The sequence below is a fragment of the Pelobates fuscus genome, chromosome 3, assembly GCF_036172605.1.
Source record: "Pelobates fuscus isolate aPelFus1 chromosome 3, aPelFus1.pri, whole genome shotgun sequence".
NCBI classification, from domain to species: Eukaryota; Metazoa; Chordata; class Amphibia; order Anura; family Pelobatidae; genus Pelobates; species Pelobates fuscus.
The window spans coordinates 228,779,513-228,801,456 of NC_086319.1; the positions used below are offsets into that span (position 1 = coordinate 228,779,513).

The following is a 21,944-nucleotide window of genomic DNA, read 5'->3' on the forward strand; positions in this document are numbered from 1 at the left end:
ACACACAGAAACAGAGGGTTGACTCCCCATTCACAAAACTGGCATTAAAAATCTGATTGCCGCTCATAACTACAACCCAGCCGCTTATAGCTACAGCCCTGCAAGGATGGGTAAATGATAGTTCCCAAAGTGACAATAGCACTGTGGGAGTTGTATGACAGATGGTGTCTACCTTTTGGCCATTCTTGCGCTTGAGGGAGGCCCCAAAACATTTCTTGCACCAGGGCTCTTTCTACATAAGTCCACCAGTGAGTATCAGTTCATATTTTTCTTTTTATAATAGCTAATGATTTTTACAAGGTTACCCTGCATAGAAATAATCAAATATAGAAATGTAACACAAAGTATTTTTTCTGTAATCATTTTGGTTTAAAGGACACTCTAAGCACCACAACAACTATGCTTTTAGTGGCTATGGTGTCATAAATATGTTAGTATGGTACCTCCAATTTTTGTTAAAACAGTTTTGGGCAGTTTGACAAGATCCAAGACTCTCCTGCTACCCAAAACCAGACCTTTGGAAATCATTGGGTCAGGTGCTAGTGGGAGCTTTGCTCAACACTAGCAGTTTACCATGTTGCTCCACTCTTGGATGGATTTGTACAGATACTTTGGAATTGAACATGGCACCAAAGCAGTTTGGTTTTGGATGCTTGAGGAAGTTCGATTTTGGATGCTTGTTAACATGCTTGAAAATGGTTTGACAAATGGGACATGTTGCACCATAATTGCTACACAAACTCCAGTGGAAGATTTTTGAAAACCAAACAATTTGCAGTAAAAGAGTAAACCAGACTATTGATAGAGTACATTGTTTCAGATTGCAAATTGTGTTACTATTCAGTTATTCCCCACAGATTCATGCATGCTATATGTTTTCTATACTTTTTAATGACAATCATACAATTTATCACTTTTTTTCTTGTAATTATTTTCATTTAGCCTGTTATACTTGCACCATACATTTTTTAAATCTGTTACGTTGTAAGATTTTACATTATTCCTTACATTATAAAATGCATAATCATGTCATATTTAATTTAAATTAAAACATATACAGTATCAAATTAAAAATCTTAATGTATTATTCAAAGTGAATTTCACATCTAAAGTCAGAGTAGACTAACTGGACACAGTAAGAGACACAAGGGGGGTAAGAGACAAAAAGGAGGTGAGAGCCACAAGGTGGAGGGAAAAGTGATACAAAAGGATGAAAGAGTTACAAGGGGTTGCAAGAGGGAGACATTGGTGTAAGAAACACAAGAGGGTGCAAGATACACAAGGGTGGGTAAGAGACATAAATGGGGCTAAAAGGCACAGAGGGGGTAAGAGACACAAGGAAGTAAGGGAAACAGGGAATGTAAGAGACACATAGAGGGATGCAAGAGACACAAGGGGGTATTAGACACAAAAAAAAAGGTGGTTAGTAAGCACGAAAGGGATGATAATGTACAAATAACGATGCTATAAGATACACTATATTGTATAGGAAGCACTAGAGGGGAAAATAGACTAAAGGGAGCAACATGTAAGACATTTAACTAGTTGTTTTATTTAAATTTTTATTTAAACTACAATAAACTACAATCTTTGAGTTTGGATTCCAATATTGTTGAATGGGTAAGGCAATGGCTGAGTGACAGGCAACAGAGGGTTGTAGTCAATGGAGTAGATTCGAAGCTTGGGCTTGTCACCAGTGGGGTACCTCAGGAATCTGTACTTGGACCCATTCTCTTTAATATTTTTATTAGTGATATTGCAGAAGGTCTTAATGGTAAGGTGTGTCTTTTTGCGGATGATACTAAGATATGTAACAGGGTTGATGTTCCAGGAGGGATAAGCCAAATGGAAAATGATTTAGGTAAACTAGAAAAATGGTCAGAGTTGTGGCAACTGACATTTAATGTGGATAAGTGCAAGATAATGCATCTTGGACGTAAAAACCCAAGGGCTGAGGAAAATGATTTAGGGGTGATTATTTCTGATGACTTAAAGGTAGGCAGACAATGTAATAGAGCAGCAGGAAATGCTAGCAGAATGCTTGGTTGTATAGGGAGAGGTATTAGCAGTAGAAAGAGGGAAGTGCTCATGCCATTGTACAGAACACTGGTGAGACCTCACTTGGAGTACTGTACACAGTACTGGAGACCCTATCTTCAGAAGGATATTGATACCTTAGAGGGAGTTCAAAGAAGGGCTACTAAACTGGTTCATGGATTGCAGGATAAAACTTACCAGGAAAGGTTAAAGGATCTTAACATGTATAGCTTGGAGGAAAGACGAGACAGGGGGGATATGATAGAAACATTTAAATACATAAAGGGAATCAACACAGTAAAGGAGAAGACTATATTTAAAAGAAGAAAAACTACCACAACAAGAGGACATAGTCTTAAATTAGAGGGACAAAGGTTTAAAAATAATATCAGGAAGTATTACTTTACTGAGAGGGTAGTGGATGCATGGAATAGCCTTCCAGCTGAAGTGGTAGAGGTTAACACAGAGTAAAGGAGTTTAAGCATGCGTGGGATAGGCATAAGGCTATCCTAACTATAAGATAAGGCCAGGGACTAATAAAAGTATTTAGAAAACTGGGCAGACTAGATGGGCCGAATGGTTCTTATCTGCCGTCACATTCTATGTTTCTATGTTTCTATGTTCTATGTTTCTATGTTTCTATGTTTCTATGTTAAAATATATGGGCACATTTTATATTATATATTTTATATTCTTATATCACAAAACATACAGTAATTAATGAGTCACTGTCATTTACAAATTATAATTTATAATGGAAATTGAAACAGGAATTTACCCCAAACTCATCTCTCCACTGATGTGATTCTTGAAATTGCTCAGCCTTTTCTGCCAGACGCTGAAAAAGAGAAAACATTGGTCTTTAATATTGTTGAATTGACTTCTTAGTAACTCATTAATGATTTTATTGTAAAACACGTTAGCAGTTATATTCACATTGCAAAGGCATAACTTTACGTTAAACATATGTTTTCTTTGTTTGATGATCTGTAACTAAAATGGTTCACCATATACATCTTGGTGATGAAATGTTATTCTGTGTACAATAGCAAATAGCTACATTAATAATCAGTATCTAAATCATTCCAAAAAAAGGTTTTAATTTTTTTAATATATTTTTTATTTTTTATTTTGTTTAATTGCAAGAAGTAGTTATATAACATTAGAAAACAACAACTGTGTATTGTAGAGCATTGTATATATTAAAACAAAATATTTTCCCACAATATAATGTGGATATACTTGAATTTTCATCCTACTAGGTTTTTATTTTCATTATAGAGTTATGATATCTAAGACCCAATAAATATGAATCACTTAAGTAATTTAATAAACATCATGGGGAGATTTATCAAGGCAAAACTGATCATTTTTATGGGGCAACCTGCTAAGTAAGGACAAATCGCCATGGAAACCAATAAAATGTACCTCAACCTTTAGCACTTTGCTCTAAATAGCACCTGTTTTGCCTTGATATATCTTTCACATATTTTTATTAAGTAAAATGTTTTTATAAAACCCAGACTGCCAGTATGGATTGGTACATGGATTGTATTTTTTGTTGTTGCTGAGCACCTGGCAATTATTATTTAAAATTATGGATATATATATAAAGAAGTGGAGCAGGGATATTTGTTAATTTTTCTCTTTTCTATGGGTTACTTTTTCTCTTGATCAGTAAACCAATATATTTATTTTATGTATATATTTTGTAGCACAGTGATTGGCCCATTTTCACATCTTTTTGGTTCATCTGATTCGTTTCTCTAAATCTTGAAAAAGCCCGGTATAGCAGGCGAAACGCATTGATCGGCACTCAGGATACAGAGGTCTGACAATGACAGCCTGATCTACCTCAACCACACACCAAGGTCTCCAGTCTACACAATTTATTCCACCTTATCAGTGCTGAGATCGGGCGGGAGTGTGTACTGCAAGGATCAGTGGACAGTAAACGGTTGTTAAAAACTCTGACTTTGCTTAATGTGTTTGTGGTATCTTGGAGACAAGTACCACCACTTGCTAATGTAAGGGTTTCTATTTGGGGGGGAAAGGGAAACTTTTTATATGAATAAAGCAGTTTTACATTACGGAAAGCTTTTTTGTATCTTTTTAAGGTACAAGCTACTTTGAGCTACAGTGTATCCACGGATGCTACAATTCTGCTGCAACACAAGATTAACCCCCTAAAGACTTTTACCCAGAACTTTTAGACTTTTAAGCAAGTTTTCAACATTTTATGTGTATCAATTAACTTTTTCTGATATACAGAGGAAAACATACTACTACTAATTCACAGTGATAAGTTGCTGATTTTGCAAATTTAATTCACTGCCTATTATAAGGTTATCATATATAGCGCTGACACTTATTTTTATGATAAATATTTATTGGCAGATGAAATTCTGATGAGTCTAATCATCACACACATGGAATTAGTGCGCCTCAAATTGATTTACTTTCTTATTGATATCAAGCATTCATTGAATTTCATAAGTGCTCTAAACGTATTTTAGCTTGCACAAAGTAATGAAATCTTTATTTCTTCTTAGTTCATATATATACATCCTTGAATTAGTTTACTCACTAGTGATGTACCGAACTGTTCGCCGGCGAATAGTTCCCGGCGAACTTAGCGTGTTCGCGTTCGCCACGGCGGGCGAACATATGCGATGTTCGGTCTGCCCCCTATTAATTTACTAATACTAAGTAAAAATTACTTAGTATTAGTAAATTGTGCCCCTACTCGCAATACCGCGAGTAGGGGCATGTCTATTAAACAGTGAGCAGTTAATTGATACACATAAAAAAAAAACGGGGTGGGGGACCTAAAAATCACAATAAGAGGGGGACCTATTGTCCCCCCGGCCCCCACCCCTGAGCGGCGGGTGGGGGACCTAAAATGAACAATAAGGGGGGGACCTATTGTCCCCCCGGCCCCCACCCCTGAGCGGCGTGTGGGGGCCCTACAAATAACAATTAGGGGGGGACCTATTGTCCCCCCCTGGCCCCCACCCCTGAGCGGCGGGTGGGGGCCCTAAAAATAACAATTAGGGGGGACCTATTGTCCCCCCCCCCGGCCCCCACCCCTGAGCGGCGGGTGGGGGCCCTAAAATTAACAATAAGGGGGGACCTATTGTCCCCCCCCCCGCCCCCACCCCTGAGCGGCGGGTGGGGGCCCTACAAATAATTAGGGGGGGCCTATTGTCCCCCCCGGCCCCCACCCCTGAGCGGCGGGTGGGGGCCCTAAAAATAACAATTAGGGGGGACCTATTGTCCCCCCCCAGCCCCCACCCCTGAGCGGTGGGTGGGGGCCCTAAACTTAACAATAAGGGGGGGACCTATTGTCCCCCCCAGCCCCCACCCCTGAGCAGTGGGTGGGGGCCCTAAATACAAAGGGGGGGTGCCCTTGTTAACCCTTCCCCCCCCCAAAAAAAAAAGATCTACCTACCTACCCCCTCACCCTAAAAATAATGAGGGGGGGACCTTTAACTAAAACCCTGTAAAAAAAAAAAATAGATAAAAACAACTTACCATTTGATGTTTTCTTTCTTCTACAATCTTCTTTTTTCAGCCCCAAAAAAGGCCAAAAAAAACCATAATAACCGACGCAATAAAAAAAAAACAAAAAAAAAAAAACGACCGCACAAAAAAATAATCCATCTTCACCCATGGAGGGCTCCGCGCAGACTGAGCTCTGCAGGGCGGGGGAAGGCTTATAAAGCCTTGCCACGCCCTGCAATTAGGCTAAGAACACTCTGATTGGCTGGTTTAAGCCAATCAGAGTGCTCTTTGTCATTTTACACAGCGTGGGAAAATTCCAAAGAACTTTCCCACGCGTGTAAAATGACACAGAGCACTGTTATTGGATGGCTTGAAATCCATCCAATCACAGTGCTCTGTGTCATTTTACACAGCGTGGGAAAGATCAATTTTCCCACGCTGTGTAAAATGACACAGAGCACTGTGATTGGATGGATTTCAAGCCATCCAATCACAGTGCTCTGTGTCATTTTACACAGCGTGTGAAAGATCTCCTCCCCCCCCCCTTCAACCACTATTGTGGGTTTTAAAATTCGCCTGCCTATTGATGGCGGTTCGCACGGTTCGCCGGTTCGCGAACATTTGCGGACGTTCGCGTCCGCCGTTCGCGAACCGAAAATTCTATGTTCGCGACATCACTATTACTCACCTTTAGTGTGATATTTGTACAATTCTCATCTTCGGTGTGAAATTTGTGTAATTTTACATTCATTATTTGAACTGCAGTTTGTGGGAGCCTGCTGCTACGAAAGTATATCTGCAGACCTTTTTCTTTGTTTTTTGATGGATACATAGATAAGCAATTATGGATGTTTGGTAGATCTGACATTTTTGGACTGAAATGTTCTAATGAACTAAGAAGAAATAAAGATTTCATTACTTTGTGCAAGCTAAAATACGTTTAGAGCACTTATGAAATTCAATGAATGCTTAATATCAATAAGAAAGTAAATCAATTTGAGGCGGACTAATTCCATGTGTGTGATGATTAGGCTCATCAGAATTTCATATATATATATATATATATATATATATATATATATATATATATATATATATATATATATATCATGATATATTTTTAAATCATTTTATAGAAACAGAATGTAATGACAGATAAGAACCATTCGGCCAATCTAGTCTGTCCAATTTTTGTTTGTTTTCCACATGTGGGATAAATGTAGAAATTATTGAATCTCGAACTATAATTCAATGAAATAGTCAAGTTGTAACATTCACTAGGGTACCCTAACACGCAGACAGGAAAATTGCAATACCTTAGAATGGTCCGGTTATGCAAAAAGGGATAGTCAAAACATGAGGTCAGGGGAAACAGAGAGACAGAATAACAAGAGACAAAGCCATATATCAGTAACCAGGAAATCTAAATAACAAGTGTAAAGCTCAATGGCAGAGGCGGCTCTCTAATTAGGTGATTTAGGCGGCCGCCTAAGGCCTCGCACTGATGGGGGCCTCGCGACCGCCTAAATCGCCTTAGGGCAGTGTGACAGATCGGGTCCTCGGTCAGAGACCGAGGACCCGACAGAGGAGGGGGCCCGGCGGCTTGCCGGGTGCGAGGCCCCTCCTATGGCTGCCCGGGAGAGAGCCAGCCTGTCTACAGCTGCGCCGAGCGCAGAGCTGCAGACTGAGGGGGTCTCTCGATCTCACCCAATCAGAGTGTTACCGCGGGTTACCACGGCAACGCTCTGACTGGCTGAGATCGCGAGACTAAACTTACCACATAGTCTGTAGCTCTGCACCCGGCGGAGCTGCAGACCGTAAAGGGAGCCCACCGGACCACCAGGGATAAAGCCTTTACCGCCCACTGGACCACCAGGGAATAAGTTAATTTATGCCTCTGATCCCCACCCTGCCCTCCTACCACCCTCTGCCCCAGCCACCCCACCACCACTGCCCCAGCCACCCCTACCCCAGCCACCCCACTACCACTGCCCCAGCCACCTCTGTCCCAGCCACCCTCTGCCCCAGCCACCCTCTGCCCCAGCCACCCCACCAGCACTGCCACAGCCACCCTCTGCCCCAGCCACCCCAACACAACTGCCCCAGCCACCCTCTGTCCCAGCCACCCCTGCCCCAGCCACCCCTCTACCACTGCCCCAGCCACCCTCTGCCCCAGCCACCCCACCACCACCCCAGCCACCCTCTGCCCCAGCCACCCCACCACCACTGCCCAAGTCACCCTCTGCACCAGACACCCTACCACCACTGCCCCAGCCACCCTCTGCCCCAGCCACCCACTGCCCCAGCCACCCCACCACCACTGCCCCAGCCACACTCCATATTCAAACACACAAACACTCTTCAGTGCTAAATACAATCATGCAAGGATGGACAAATGTGATATACCCAGCTCGCAAAGCATTGTGAGAGTTGTATGACAGATGGGATATACCTTTTGACCAGCCTTGCAATAGAGGGTGGAGGCAAACAATTCTTGCACCAGGGCTCTCTCTACTTTAGTTTTTAGTACGTACAATTAGAGGACATTCCTCATAATTATCTCTAAATTGTGTGAGTGGCTTCATACATTATATGTGTTTAAATTATTAAACTAAACATGTCAAGTGAAAGTTATGTTTAAATCATATATGCCATACTCCCTGCCATATAACTCATTCTGTCATTACCTTGGCACCTATTTATATCTAAATAATCTCACTTTTACTCTACAATGACCTCCTTTCTATTGACATCATAGCTGGAAATTAGATACACTGGAAAACATCTAAACACACTAAATTGAAGAGCCAAGGTCAGCAGCCCTAAGAAAAGTGTATAAAAGTGTATATTTTATATAAATGCTCATTTTTCTCTATTGTATTATACTCCTTTAATTGGGCATATTTGACATCAATTGTAAATGGGAGGAAATCCTTTCTAGAACCAAAAGTACATCCTCACAAAAATGCACAGTCCCACAGACAAGGCAGACATATATAAACTATATAAAACTATATTATAGCAAAGGCTATTTAATGATGAAATCTAAGGCATTTTATGGAATTGAGATTCCATGAGTGGCAAAGTAGAACACTACTCATGAATTACATCCTTAATTATACATAGTTACATAGTTACACAGTTACATAGCTGAAAAGAGACTTGCATTCATAAAGTTCAGCCTTCCTCACATTTGTTTTTAGCTGTTAATCCAAAAGAAGGCAAAAAACTCAGTTTGAAGCACAATTTTGCAACAAGCTAGGGGAAAAAATCCTTCTTGACCCCAGAATGGCAGTCAGATTTATCCTTGGATCAAGCAGTTCTTACCCTACATTGAAAGATTATATCCTTGAATATTCTGTTTTTGCAAGTATGCATCTAGTAGCTGTTGAACATCTGTATGGACTTCAGGCAGAGAATTCCACATCCTTATTGTTCTTACAGTAAAAAAACTTTCCTTTGCCTTAGACGAAATCTTCTTTCTTCCAGTCTAAACGCATGACCTCGTGTCCTATGTAAAGTCCGGTTTGTGAATAGATTTCCACACAATGGTTTGTATTGGCCCCAAATATATTTGTATAATGTTAACATATCCCCTCTCAGGCAACGTTTTTCTAAACTAAATAGGTTTAAATTTGTTAACCTTTCTTCATAGCTGATATGTTCCATTCCTTTTATTAATTTTGTAGCCCACCTCTGCACTTTTTCTAGTGCCATAATATCCTTCTTTAGAACAGGTGACCAAAATTGCACAGCATATTTAATATGTGGTCTTACCAGTGATTTATAAAGAGGCAAAATGATATTCTCGTCCCGAGAATGAATGCCATTTTTCATGCATGAAAATACCATACTGGCCTTGGCCACTGCTGATTGACATTGCATATTGTTGCATAGTTTGTTGTCTATAACAATTTCCAAGTAATTTTCGTGTGTTGTTATCCCTAATTTGCTTCCATTAAGGGTATACATTGCTTGTGTATTCTTTACGCCGAAGTGCATAACTTTTCATTTTTCAACATTAAATTTCATCTGCCATTTGAGTGCCCAGTCCCCCAGTCTAGCTAAATCCCTCTGCAGCAAAGTAATATCTTGCTCACATTGCATTATTTTACAGAGCTTTGTGTCATCTGCAAACACTGAAACATGACTTTCAATGCTGTCTTCAAGATCATTTATAAACATGTTAAATAGAAGGGGTCCCAGAACAGACCACTGAGGGACACCACTTGCCACCTCTGTCCAGCTTGAAAATTTACCATTAATGACAACTCTTTGTACTCTGTTTTTAAGCCAATGTTCTACCCAAGAACAAGCATTTTCATCTAGACCGATTTCCTTGAGTTTGAACACTAATCTATTGTGTGGAACTGTATCAAATGCCTTGGCAAAATTCAAATAGATCACATCTACTTAAACACCCTGATCTATACTTCTACTCATTGAATATTACTGTGTTTACATGCTTTGGGAGAATGTTGAAATGAATATCATTTATATGTTCTAGAGCAGTGTTCCCTGTTTTATTCTAATAGAGAGACTGACAAAATCTGTACTGTTGGTGGTCCACGAGGATTGGGCTGGGGAACACTGTTCTAGAGGACTAAGTACTAAATATTAATTTATTTTAATTTAAAACAAGCTTCTTAAAACTATGTAGATTTATTGTTTTCCTATCCTTCAGCACTGTGGGTATATATTATATAAAAAACAAAACAAAAGTACGGTAAGAAAGTGAAGCAAAGTCATGGGGAAAGTGAGGAGGTGAGAGAAAGGGAGGTCACAGCTGATGGGTCAAGCTGAGGTGTGATTTCTATCCTTCGTGGGTCAACAAGCATATCAACAACCACATCACACAACCGAGCTCAGAATAGTATAGGCAAACATAAGATGCACCAACTGTTCTGAATAGGTTTTATCGCATCTATTATGAATACAGAGTGCACCCGTACAAGCCACCTGCGCAAACTCACTTTGTAAATAGTTAAACCCTTTTTTTTTCTACTAGTGTTCCTTTATCTTTATTTTTTATTTTTATTTTTTTTTTAAAGAAATTAAAGAAAGAGTCAAGTATCACAGAGAGGGTAATTTAGAATGGGGAATAGCCCCTCCACCAAAGGGTACGCCACGTGTACTGTAAAAGAAAACATGAGGGGATAGACAGAAGCAGCCACAGATCAAAACCGATCAAAAACAGCTGAGGGCGTTGGCCAGTTAGTTATTTGAGACCACATGGGTGGAATTCAAGGTTAACAATATGTACCATTGTAACAGTATAGTAAGGGTGATTTAATGGAAAAAGATAAGCTACGAATTGATAGATGGCAAGAATGACTAATCGGTAATACACCGGATGTAACAGGAAGCACTAATTGAGTAAACAGCCATGGCACGAGCTCAAATGGGAATACGCAACCTTTCTTAATGTCAATTAACCCTATGATCCCTACTGCGATGGGGATGGCAATGAATACCCTTACCTTTTTATTTTCTGTATCCCGTTGAAAACCTTTTGACTCAATAAAAATTGTCAAATTGAAAAGAAAATAGAGCACTAAGTATGAAATATTTTTTTATTTTAATTTTTTTTTTTTTAAGCCTCTTAAAACTATGTAGATTTGTTATTTTCCTATCCTTCAGCCTTGTGGATATATTTGACTTTGCATTGTGAAGGAAACCCTATTGTGAGTCACTCTATGTGTAATGTGTTAAAGAATTCATCCAAAGAAGTACTGGTTGTAACTGCATAATTTAGGATTCAATAGAAGAGTCTTAGGAATACTATCTGATTGGTGAAAGATCAGTTCCCTAGAAAGGCAATTCATCAAACCAGAAATGTCTCTTTTTTTCTTTATATCTCTTATCCAACCTGAGAGGCATTTAGAGCTGACACTTGATAAGACTACACAATAAAGAAGTCACAGTAAAAAAAAAATCATACTATAAAATAATGGCATCTTTTTGCATTACAGTTAAAAAAAATGAAGCTCGAAAAACTACAAAATAGAGCATGCAAGGTTATGCAAATGTGAGGGCAGTAGTCTTTCCATTCAAACCTTCAGTGTTCCCATGATTACTATAAGGTTATTAGATCAAATGTTTTTTATTTCGTTTTCTCCCTAGAATTAACACTTTAGCTCCAAAATACTATTAGGAAGATAGAAAATAATTATTAGCATGTTCTCTGCCACTGTACTATATCATGAGATTACCCAGTGAAAGAACAATGATCATTACACAAAATTAGAATTAAGTACATGTAGTCTAATGAATAGCTAATACATAGCTAGTACATTATGCATCTTACAAGATCTATAACCGTTTTAATGTTCTTATATACTAGTACACTCATAAAACATATAAAACACTAAACACAGTTCATTAGTTTGATACTTCATACTATTACATTTCATTGGATTTTGTTGTGGGGTTTTTGAAGTAAATAAAATAAAATGTAATTGTATATTTTCTTATTTGTGTCATTTTTATCCTTTATTTTTTATCATTATTAAAAATGTAGCATTCAAAATGAATCTACTGATTCTCTTTCTTGCAAATTTGACAGATGTGTGAAATGCTTTTTTTACCCATTTATTTTGGACTTGCACATTCTGAGTTTTCGTAAATATATTGCTTAAAGGGACACTATACACCAAAACGACCTTAGTTTAGGTGTATAGAACATGCCCCTGCAGTCTCACTGCTCAATTTCCTCAATTTTTAGGAGTTAAATCACTTTGTTTATGCAGCCCCTGTCACACCTCCCTACATATGACCTACACACTTCCTGTAAAGAGTCATCTAATGTTACCACTTTATTTCTTAAAAATTATTTTTAATTTAGAACGTCTTATCTCTTGCTCTGTTAATAGCTTGCTAGACCCTGCAAGAGTCTTTTGTATGTAATAAAAGTTACATTAGCAAAGCAGGATATAAAAACATTTAAAGTAAGCTACATTTGATTTAAAATTAAACCATTAAATCAGGTAAGGTGTGGTTAGGACTGCCTAAAATAAACCAAAGGTGATTTAACTCCTAAATGGAAATTAATTAAGCATTAAGACTGCAGATGTATGATCTTTATGCCTAAACTGTTTCAGTTTAGGCATAAAGATCATTTCAGCTAAAGCGGTTTTTGTGACTATAGTGTCCCTTTAACAATTAGTTAAATAAACAAATATATAGTTAGAAATGTGCTCAGTGCACATTAGAAACTCCCTGCTTTGCTTCATTATAGAACCTTCAGTTTTATTTATATAGTATATCCTTACAGTATAGGTCAAAGCCTGACCCAAAACAATTTACTTACTGGATCCAAGAACAAGGTGCCACCACTAAAATGTTACCGTCTAAGGAAACACCAACACAATGCACTTTCCATATTCTACAACATAAAATAAAATTATTTGTGTCTTTTGAAAACAAATCTCCTCTACTAAAACTTGTGGCAAGTATAAACTAAATAGGGCCATTACAAACGTAATCTCTGCCAAACCAGTGTGAATTGAGTGTACACTTGGAGAGAGGAATCAACACAATGACATGATTTCCAGGCTCTTTAGTAAGCTTCCTTACCATGCTTGCACAACTTAATAATGTTCACAGTTGCATTATTGCATATTATTTAAACTCTCTACCTTTCACAAATGTCCTTTCTCCCTCCTCCAATGTAAGGAGTCAAACCAATTTTAAACAATGTGACTTTTTATTTGGGATCTGCTGGGCCCCTCTCCACACCTCTATTTACATCGTGGTGTAGTAATTTACATTAATTACGACAGCTGACCACTCTCAGACAATGAGCTAAGCCCAAAGGTACTATATAAGACTATTGACATGGTTTGTATCCATATAATGGATGGGGGTGCCAATCTCTTAGAGGAATCAGCTTTTTGTGTAGCATGCGATCAGGCATGACCATGCAAGGAGGGAACCCATCAAAGGCTTCTCAATGAGAAACCTCTGATTGGCTATTTACCTGTGGAGAGACTGAACGTCTCTTCCTGGGAAAAAGGGGACAGCAGAAGAAGTGCAGCTTTTGCAAGTTGTCTTCAGATATACCCCTAAATGCATGAAAATGCATGCATTGGCTGTGTCTACTAAACAGCGCTATTTTTTTCTAATATGGGAAATAAAATGTTTTCCTTAAAAATTAAAGATAATTATTTAACTTTGTAACCAAAACATATAACATTGATAAGTGCCTCATTTGTATTTAGTGCACCCACACATATTATATAGAACATTTTAATAAAATTTATTTTTAAATGCGCTCTCTGTGTGTATATGTGTATATATATATATATATATATATATATATATATATATATATATATATATAAAAACACATACACATATACACACTCACAATACTTCTTAACTCATAAAGTGCTTCTTTATTTAGAAAGTACAAGATATAAGTATCAACGTTTCCCACCTGGGACCGTTCTCAAGATCTTGGGACTGAAATGTTGCTCTTTACATCTTGTACTTTCTAAATAAAGAAGCACTTTAAACTATAATCTAAGAAGCCCTTTAATTGAACTCTCTCTCTCTCTCTCTCTCTCTATATATATATATATATATATATATATATATATATATAAAACTATATATATATATATTATGACTATGTTAAGTCAGAGGAATTAGAAGAGGAGATTGTGGAGAGGAGAGGCAGCAGCTAGTGTGCACTTGCCTACTGCATCATGTCCACCATCTCCAAGTCCATCTGTTTGTGCTTTAGAATAGTCTCAACCAATGGAGATATTTGTGACATCAGTAACACATGCAACTACAGGCACTAGAGGCTCAAACACAGTCAATGGTATCATCATCAGCAGCAGCATTACTACAACCACCAAAAAAACACCCATCAAAATTTCCATTAATAAATCAAGTACGTGTGTAAAGGCTAGTGTTGTGACAATTCCACTGTCATTCAAATCTACTGCATCTTAACGGGGCAAAATGTGAGGACTAATGCATCACATGAACAAAGCAAAGTGTGGGATCACTTTGAGTGTTTCCAAGAAGGTAAACTTGCAAAGTGCTAATTGTGCAGCAAGGAAGTGGGCTGGGAGTGAATAAAGGCTCAATTCACTAGTACTAGTATGAAGCAACACCTGCAAAGATACCACAAGTCTGTATTATTGAAGCAATAAACAGAACCGGAAATCACTCATGTAGACAGCAGGTCCAACCTACCAGTACAACCTACCACCCATGCTACCGCCTCCTCTAATACTATAACCACCCTTAGGAAGAGCATGGAGTGTGAACAGACAGTGTGTGACAGGAGAACTCAATAAAGATCTCTTAAGACCTTGTGAGCAGCCCTAGTCCACCACAGTATAATTAATGACATTGCAGGGGTGTGGCTGAATACTGAAGTACAGACATGTTATTTTCTACTGATGCAACAGTGCTCACTTTGAATGATTGCCATGTCTAATCACTCAGCTTGGGACCACAAAATTGGGTCTGTGCTGACCGATGTGAACTCCACATATCAATCCAGATCTAACACTGCTCACATCTAAAATATATTTATTTAATTTAACAAATTTTATATAGCACATTAACCAGAGCACTTTAAAAGTTATGTAAAATTAACATCGGTAGATATACAAATATTAGATAAATATTTTGAAACACTGAAACAAAAGGAGAACAGAACTCTCCCCATGAGCTTGCAATCTAGAGGGGGGTTGTACCTTGAGACAAAATATTGAGGTGACAAAATGCAATTGTGAAGTAACAGAATTGTATCCACAATTGATTTGCAGTCACTATGCATTGAATTTTGAGAAAATGACAACGAGAAAGACAATACAGTAAGAAAATTATAGAATAGAGACACAGAGTTAGGTTAATAAGAAGCAAGAAGTCAGGTCAACCCCATGTCAGAGACCTACAAAGAATGGAAGCTGGTGGAGAAGAAAACAGTGAGTGTTGTAGATGAGATTGACCTAGTTTGATCATGGGAATCAATTTTCATTTGTATGGAAATCTTGTGCAAAGGGAACAGGAAGGAGCCTGGGCGTTGGGCAGACTGCTAAAGATCAGGAAATAATGTGAGGGTGGTACTGTCAGATATGTTGAGCTATGAGGGACGAATGAGAGATCAGTTGAGGAAAAGGCCAGGAACATTTCAGTGAAGAAGTGTGCATTTAGAAGTTTGTGTAAAGATGAAATAGAGGTGACAGGCTTGATTTGGGGAGAGGGCTTGTTCAAGTGAAAGGACTGCATGGGTGTAGGGGTTAGGTAAAATAGGTAAAGTTTAGAGAGCAGAGAGGACGGTTTGTCATGTAGTGGGAGATAAGTGACAAGAGGTAGGGAGCAGCAAAATGTAGGACATTCTATGCCATACTAAGTTGCTTTAAATTCCATTATTTATAAGCTTGCATGGAATGTTATATGGACATTACAGAGTATATAAAGAGTCTTAGCATTCATAATATACAGCAGAAATAGCCCACATTAAAAATATACTGGATCCCAGTATACACAATATAGAACAACATTTAAAAAAGTTTTAAGTAATGATGTTTCCATAGTAACAGAGGACAAATAATGCAGTGGCAAGTGTAAACAAAACAGAGGGGTTTCATATATATTAAACAGACCGTAATGCAATCGTGTCTGAGGTTTCTGGCTACAGTGGGAAAGGGTGTAGTATTCATTATTGACAGGAAATTAAACATGAAAATAGGAAATAATTAGAGCTCTGCCATTACGCCCTACTTGGAATTAAATATGAACCACTTATAAGATACATTTTTATTCCTTCCTTTGTTTTCTACAGAAAGTTATTCTAATTAAAACATGTAAGTATATATATATATATATATATATATATATATATATATATATATATATATATATATATATATATATATATTACATTGCATGATTCTGTACTATAAGCACAAATTAACTGTTTGAAAAACAAAGGAAAAGAAAAAAAAATAATTTTAGGTCATTATATCCAGTAAAACTACAATTCCACAGAAGATCTGAGTAAAGTAGTTATTTCATTCCTGCTTCTTAATCAAGAGGTGTTTAATTAGAATGTCTGCCACCTAATATAATGACCACGTAGTTCAAGGAAAATAATCATGTACTATCAGAACCTGTAACAAAGCTTGAGATATTCTTGAAACATTGTTCAAAATGCTTTCTTTCTATGAATCATAAAAAGTGACATAAAAATGATTTGACAACTGTTTTAAACTTTAATTTATAAAATATTTGCATTAAATAGTTATTCTGTCTGTGTAGATGAAAATTGTGATCTGCTTGATGCTCTTGCAATAAAATTGCTAGTACATAAGAACGCAAAGGATAAAGGATGTTACCTTTACACATTAAGACACCAATATTTACTCTACAGGCTAGTGTTTTTTTATAAAATCACAAGTATTTTTAGCTTTACATGAGAGGCAACAAAGAATGGAAGAATGGAAAAGTAACATTTTATAGCTTTACTGTTCACTTTGTGCATATTGGTTACGTTGCCTTTGAGACTATATGGTAGCCCAGGAATGAGAATTACCCCCATGATGGCATACCATTTGCAATAGTAGACAGCCCAAGGTATTGCAAATGGGGTATGTCCAATCATTTTTAGTAGCCACTTAGTCACAAACACTGGCCAATGTTAGCGTTAATATTTCTCTGTGTGTAAAAAATGTAAAAAACTAATTTCAATGCCAAATTTGGCCAGTGTTTGTGACTACTAAAAAAGACTGGACATACCCCATTTGCAATACCTTGGGTTGCCTACTTTTGCAAATTGTATGTCATCATGGGGTTAATTTTCATTCCTGGGCTACCATATGGACTCTAAGGCAACGTAACCAATCTGGCAAATTTCAAAGTGAAAAAACTGAAACAGTAGCCTTATATTTGACTCTGTAACTTTTGAAAATACAATAAAACCTGTACATGAGAGGTTCTGTTATACTCAGGAGACTTCGCTGAACACAAATATTAGTGTTTTTAAAACCGTAAAATGTATCACAACAATTATATTGTCAGTGTAAGTGCCGTTTCTGTGTGAAAAATGCAAAAAACATCACTTTCACTGATGATATCATCATTGTAATAAATTTTACTGTTTCCTGAGTAACACAGTACCCTCCATATACAGGTTTTATGGTGTCTTGGAAAGTTACAGGGTTCAATATAGTTCTAGCAAATTAAATTCTCTGGACTTTCTGCCTGGGTTATCAGACAGTCCTGCAAATTGTAATAAATAAAATGACTTAATTATGTAAAAATATATATATATATACACCCTGTTCCAAATTATTTTGCAAATGCTATTTAAGTGTCACAAAGATTAAATATTTAGTTTTTCAGTTTAACTGGATGGCATTGTGTCTCAGGGCTCTTTTGATCACTGAAAACAATCTTGGACACATGTGATAATTAGATTACCAGGTGAGCCCAATTTAAGGAAAAACTACTAAAGCAGGGTGTTCCATTTTCATGCAATAAAGAGTTCTGCAGAAAAGAGTGAAATAGTTCAATGCCTTGGATGAGGTATGAAAACATTAGACATTTCACGAAAACTTAAGCGTGATCATTGCACTATTAAGAGATTTGTGGCTGATTCAGAGCACAGACAGGTTTGTGCAGATAAAGGCACATTGAGGAAGATTTCTGCCAGATCCATGTATCGGATCACGAGAGCAGCTGCTAAAATACCATTACATAACAGCAAACAGATATTTGAAGCTGCTGGTGCCTCTGGAGTCCCACGGACATCAAGGTGTAGAGTCCTCCAGAGTCTTGCAACTGTGTATAAACCTTCTATTTGACCACCACTAACCAATGCTCACAAGCAGAAATGGCTGCATTGGGAAGAAAAATACATGAAGACTAATTTTCAAATAGTCCTGTTCACTGATGAGTGCCGTGCAACCCTGGATGGTCAAGATGGATGGAGTTGTCGATGGTTGGTGGACGGCCACCCTTTTCCAATAAGGCTGCAACGTCAGCAAGGCAGTGGTGGAGTCATGTTTTGGGCCGGAATCATGGGAAGAGAGCTGATCGGCCCCTTTAGGGTCCCCGAAGGTGTAAAGATGACCTCTGCAAAGTATGTGAAATTTCTGACTGATCACTTTCTTCCCTGGTACAGAAGGAAGAACTATGCTTTCCGTAATAAAATCATCTTCATGGATGACAATGCACCATCTCATGCTGCAAAGAATACCTCTGCATCAATGGCTGCTATGGGGATAAAAGGAGAGAAAGTCATGGTGTTGCCTCCATCCTCCCCTGACCTCAATCCTATTGAGAACCTTTGGAGCATCCTCAAGCAAAAGATCTATGAGGGTGGGAGGTAGTTTACATCCAATCAGCAGCTCTGGGAGGCTATTCTGACATCTTGCAAATAAATTCAAGCAGAAATTGTCCAAAAACTCACAAGTTCAATGGATGCAAGACTTGTGAAGCTGCTATCAAATAAGGGGTTCTATGTTAAAAAGTAACTTGACTTGTTAAAATGTTTAAAAAGTTAAAATGTTGTTATAAGTTTGATTGAAATAGCTTTTGATTTCAGTAAATATGCTGCAAACACAACAAATGACAATTTTCAGTTCTTTACAACCTATAAAGTTTTTTTACACTTACTGTGCGTAATAATTTGGAACAGTGCATTGTAAGTTTTTATGTTTAAAAAAAATACTGTTATCATTAGGAGGTTTGTTCAATAAAATTTGAATTGTACTCTTAATAGATGATAACATGAGAATTATGCTGACTATCAATTATTTAGGTAAATGAGAAAAATATAATTTGCATAATAATTTGTGTGTGTAGTGATATATACATATATGTATGTAGATATTAATATATATATATAATTTCATTCAGTGTATTTTGATATCTCTCTCTCTCTCTCTCTCTCTCTCTCTATATATATATATATATTTTTTTTTTTTAATTAATATCATTCTACATGCATTTTGATATTAATATATATATATATATATTTATATATGTATATATATATATATATATATATATATAAAATTATATATATATATATATATTAATATTAAAATACACTTAGACAGTGTATGTATATGTATGTGTAAGTGTATATATATATGTATATGCTTAGAATATATATATATATATATATATATATATATATATAGAAAAAATTCCAAGGCCAGGCACTCCTCCTTCCAGATACTTTAAAGTGTTATAAGCCTAGGTGCAATCCCGCGTTATATACAGAGAAAAGTAATGAAGGGAGCACACTAGGTCTTAAGAAAAATGCAAAATTATTTACTGCATTCCAAAGAATACATCGCTGTGGTATACAAACAAATATATATATGATCTAAGTATATATTATTTAATTTTAAACTGTGTTTAACTTTATTTAACTTTATTTCATGCAGCAGGGGGACTGCCTGTCATTCCAGGTACTTCCCCTGCTGGCACTGCTACAGATGGCTAGTCCATCCATGTGATTGTGAGGTCCTCACAAGGACCTCGCGATCCCATGGCCCAGGAGGGGGATTCCCTGGGATGCCAGGTAAGTCTCCAGGACGGTGTGGACGTGCTATGCAGCCCGCTGGCGTTCAGAGTCGGGTCCCCAAGGATGGCATAGCACACCCGCCATCCTTGAGGGGTTAAAGCATTTGGGGTTTAAAGCATCTGGGGTTTTGTGGCGACAAATTCAAACATATCTAGAAAACCAAATAATGATCCGGTGATTGTTTAATGTTTAGTAAAGACATTCTCTTGGTTATCTGTTACAATGAGTAATATAATGAAGCCATTAGGGTGCTTTACAAAGCACTTTGCTTATGTAAAAAAAAAATATATATTTTCAACTTAATTCAGGTAATATATGACAGGTCTAAATGAAAGAGTATTGTTATGTTGCAAATTACGACAAAGTAGATGCTGTGCTAACAATAAAAAAATAGCTTATATAGGAAATATGTATACGTAGGCATTCGCTTTGTGGAATTAAAGCTGGAATAGTCAGCCTATGACTTTTAAATCATTCAGCTTATTTTAAATATGCCTGTGCTTGACTATCTGATGAATATTTATTTAGTGCCTTTTTGAACCTTTAATATCCATTTCAAATTATATGGTGCTGGAAAACAGATATATTATTCAGTATCAGATACCTAAAGGTAATCTACTCCTCTAATGAATAATAATAAACATTTCTCTGTCTGATTAAAAAGAAAATATATATTTTTTATAAACATATTGAAATTATCTACACAAACACCATAGATAGATATGCTTATTATAGGATTAGATGCTTTTCAATATCTCCTGAATATGATTTTCATATTGTGTTCCGGTAATGTTTACAGACTTAGGATACATTTACAGTTTGGATTTATTGTGGCAAATTACTTAGGAATAATTCAGTAGAATTCTAGATTTAAGGCATAATGGGCAAATTTGTGAAACTGCATTAAGCAACATTTTCTATTTTAATAGGCAATAGAGAGCAAGTCGTGAAGTGTAGTCTATAAAAATGATTTCTCGAGTTATTTACTGGTGCTTTTTAAACACAGCTGGCAATTTTTCCATAGTTATTATGGACAGGATGTACACTATTGCTGAAGCAGAGAGATTGAAATACAGAATATGTACTTAGCAGGTGACAACGTGAAATCCACCCCTTTTAGTAACAGCTTCAAGTGCTAAGACTGTGAATTCACTTCAGTTAGAAGTGGGTAAGTGGAATCAAGGAACGAAAAAATAATTAATTATTTAATTAATTGACTGGTGGTGGGGAGTAGTGTTGTCGCGAACCCGGAATTTTCGGTTCGCAAACAGCGAACTTCCGCAAATGCTCGCAAAAAACGGGAACCGCGCGAACCGCCATTGACTTCAATGGGCAGGCGAATTTTAAAAACAACAGGGACTCTTTCTGGCCACAATAGTGATGGAAAAGTTGTTTCAAGGGGACTAACACCTGGACTGTGGCATGCCAGAGGGGGATCCATGGCAAAACTCCCATGGAAAATTGCACAGTTGATGCAGAGTCTGCTTTTAATCCATAAAGGGCAGAAATCACCTAACATTGACACCTGTCCTCAAAGCCCAGCCCTGATACACACTGACACAGAGCAGAATAGAGACTGTTCCCCCTACATAGGGTCACTTGGCAGATATGGATTGACACCTGTCCTCAAAACCCCTGATACACACTGACACAGAGCAGAATAGGGACTGTTCCCCCTACATAGGGTCACTTGGCAGATATGGATTGACACCTGTCCTCAAAACCCCTGATACACACTGACACAGAGCAGAATAGAGACTGTTCCCCCTACATAGGGTCACTTGGCAGATATGGATTGACACCTGTCCTCAAAACCCCTGATACACACTGACACAGAGCAGAA

The 21,944-nt window shown here is 37.5% G+C and overlaps 1 protein-coding gene across 6 annotated transcripts in view; it reads right to left on the minus strand.

The window, feature by feature from the left end:
- CACNA2D1 (calcium voltage-gated channel auxiliary subunit alpha2delta 1) overlaps positions 1–21,944 on the minus strand; it is a 699,121-nt gene that overhangs the window by 370,876 nt on the left and 306,301 nt on the right. For all 6 annotated transcript variants that reach the window (XM_063448181.1, XM_063448183.1, XM_063448182.1 and 3 more), the window contains exon 4: positions 2,816–2,875. In XM_063448181.1, the coding sequence (XP_063304251.1) occupies positions 2,816–2,875 (60 nt within the window). The remainder of the gene's footprint in view (positions 1–2,815; positions 2,876–21,944) is intronic.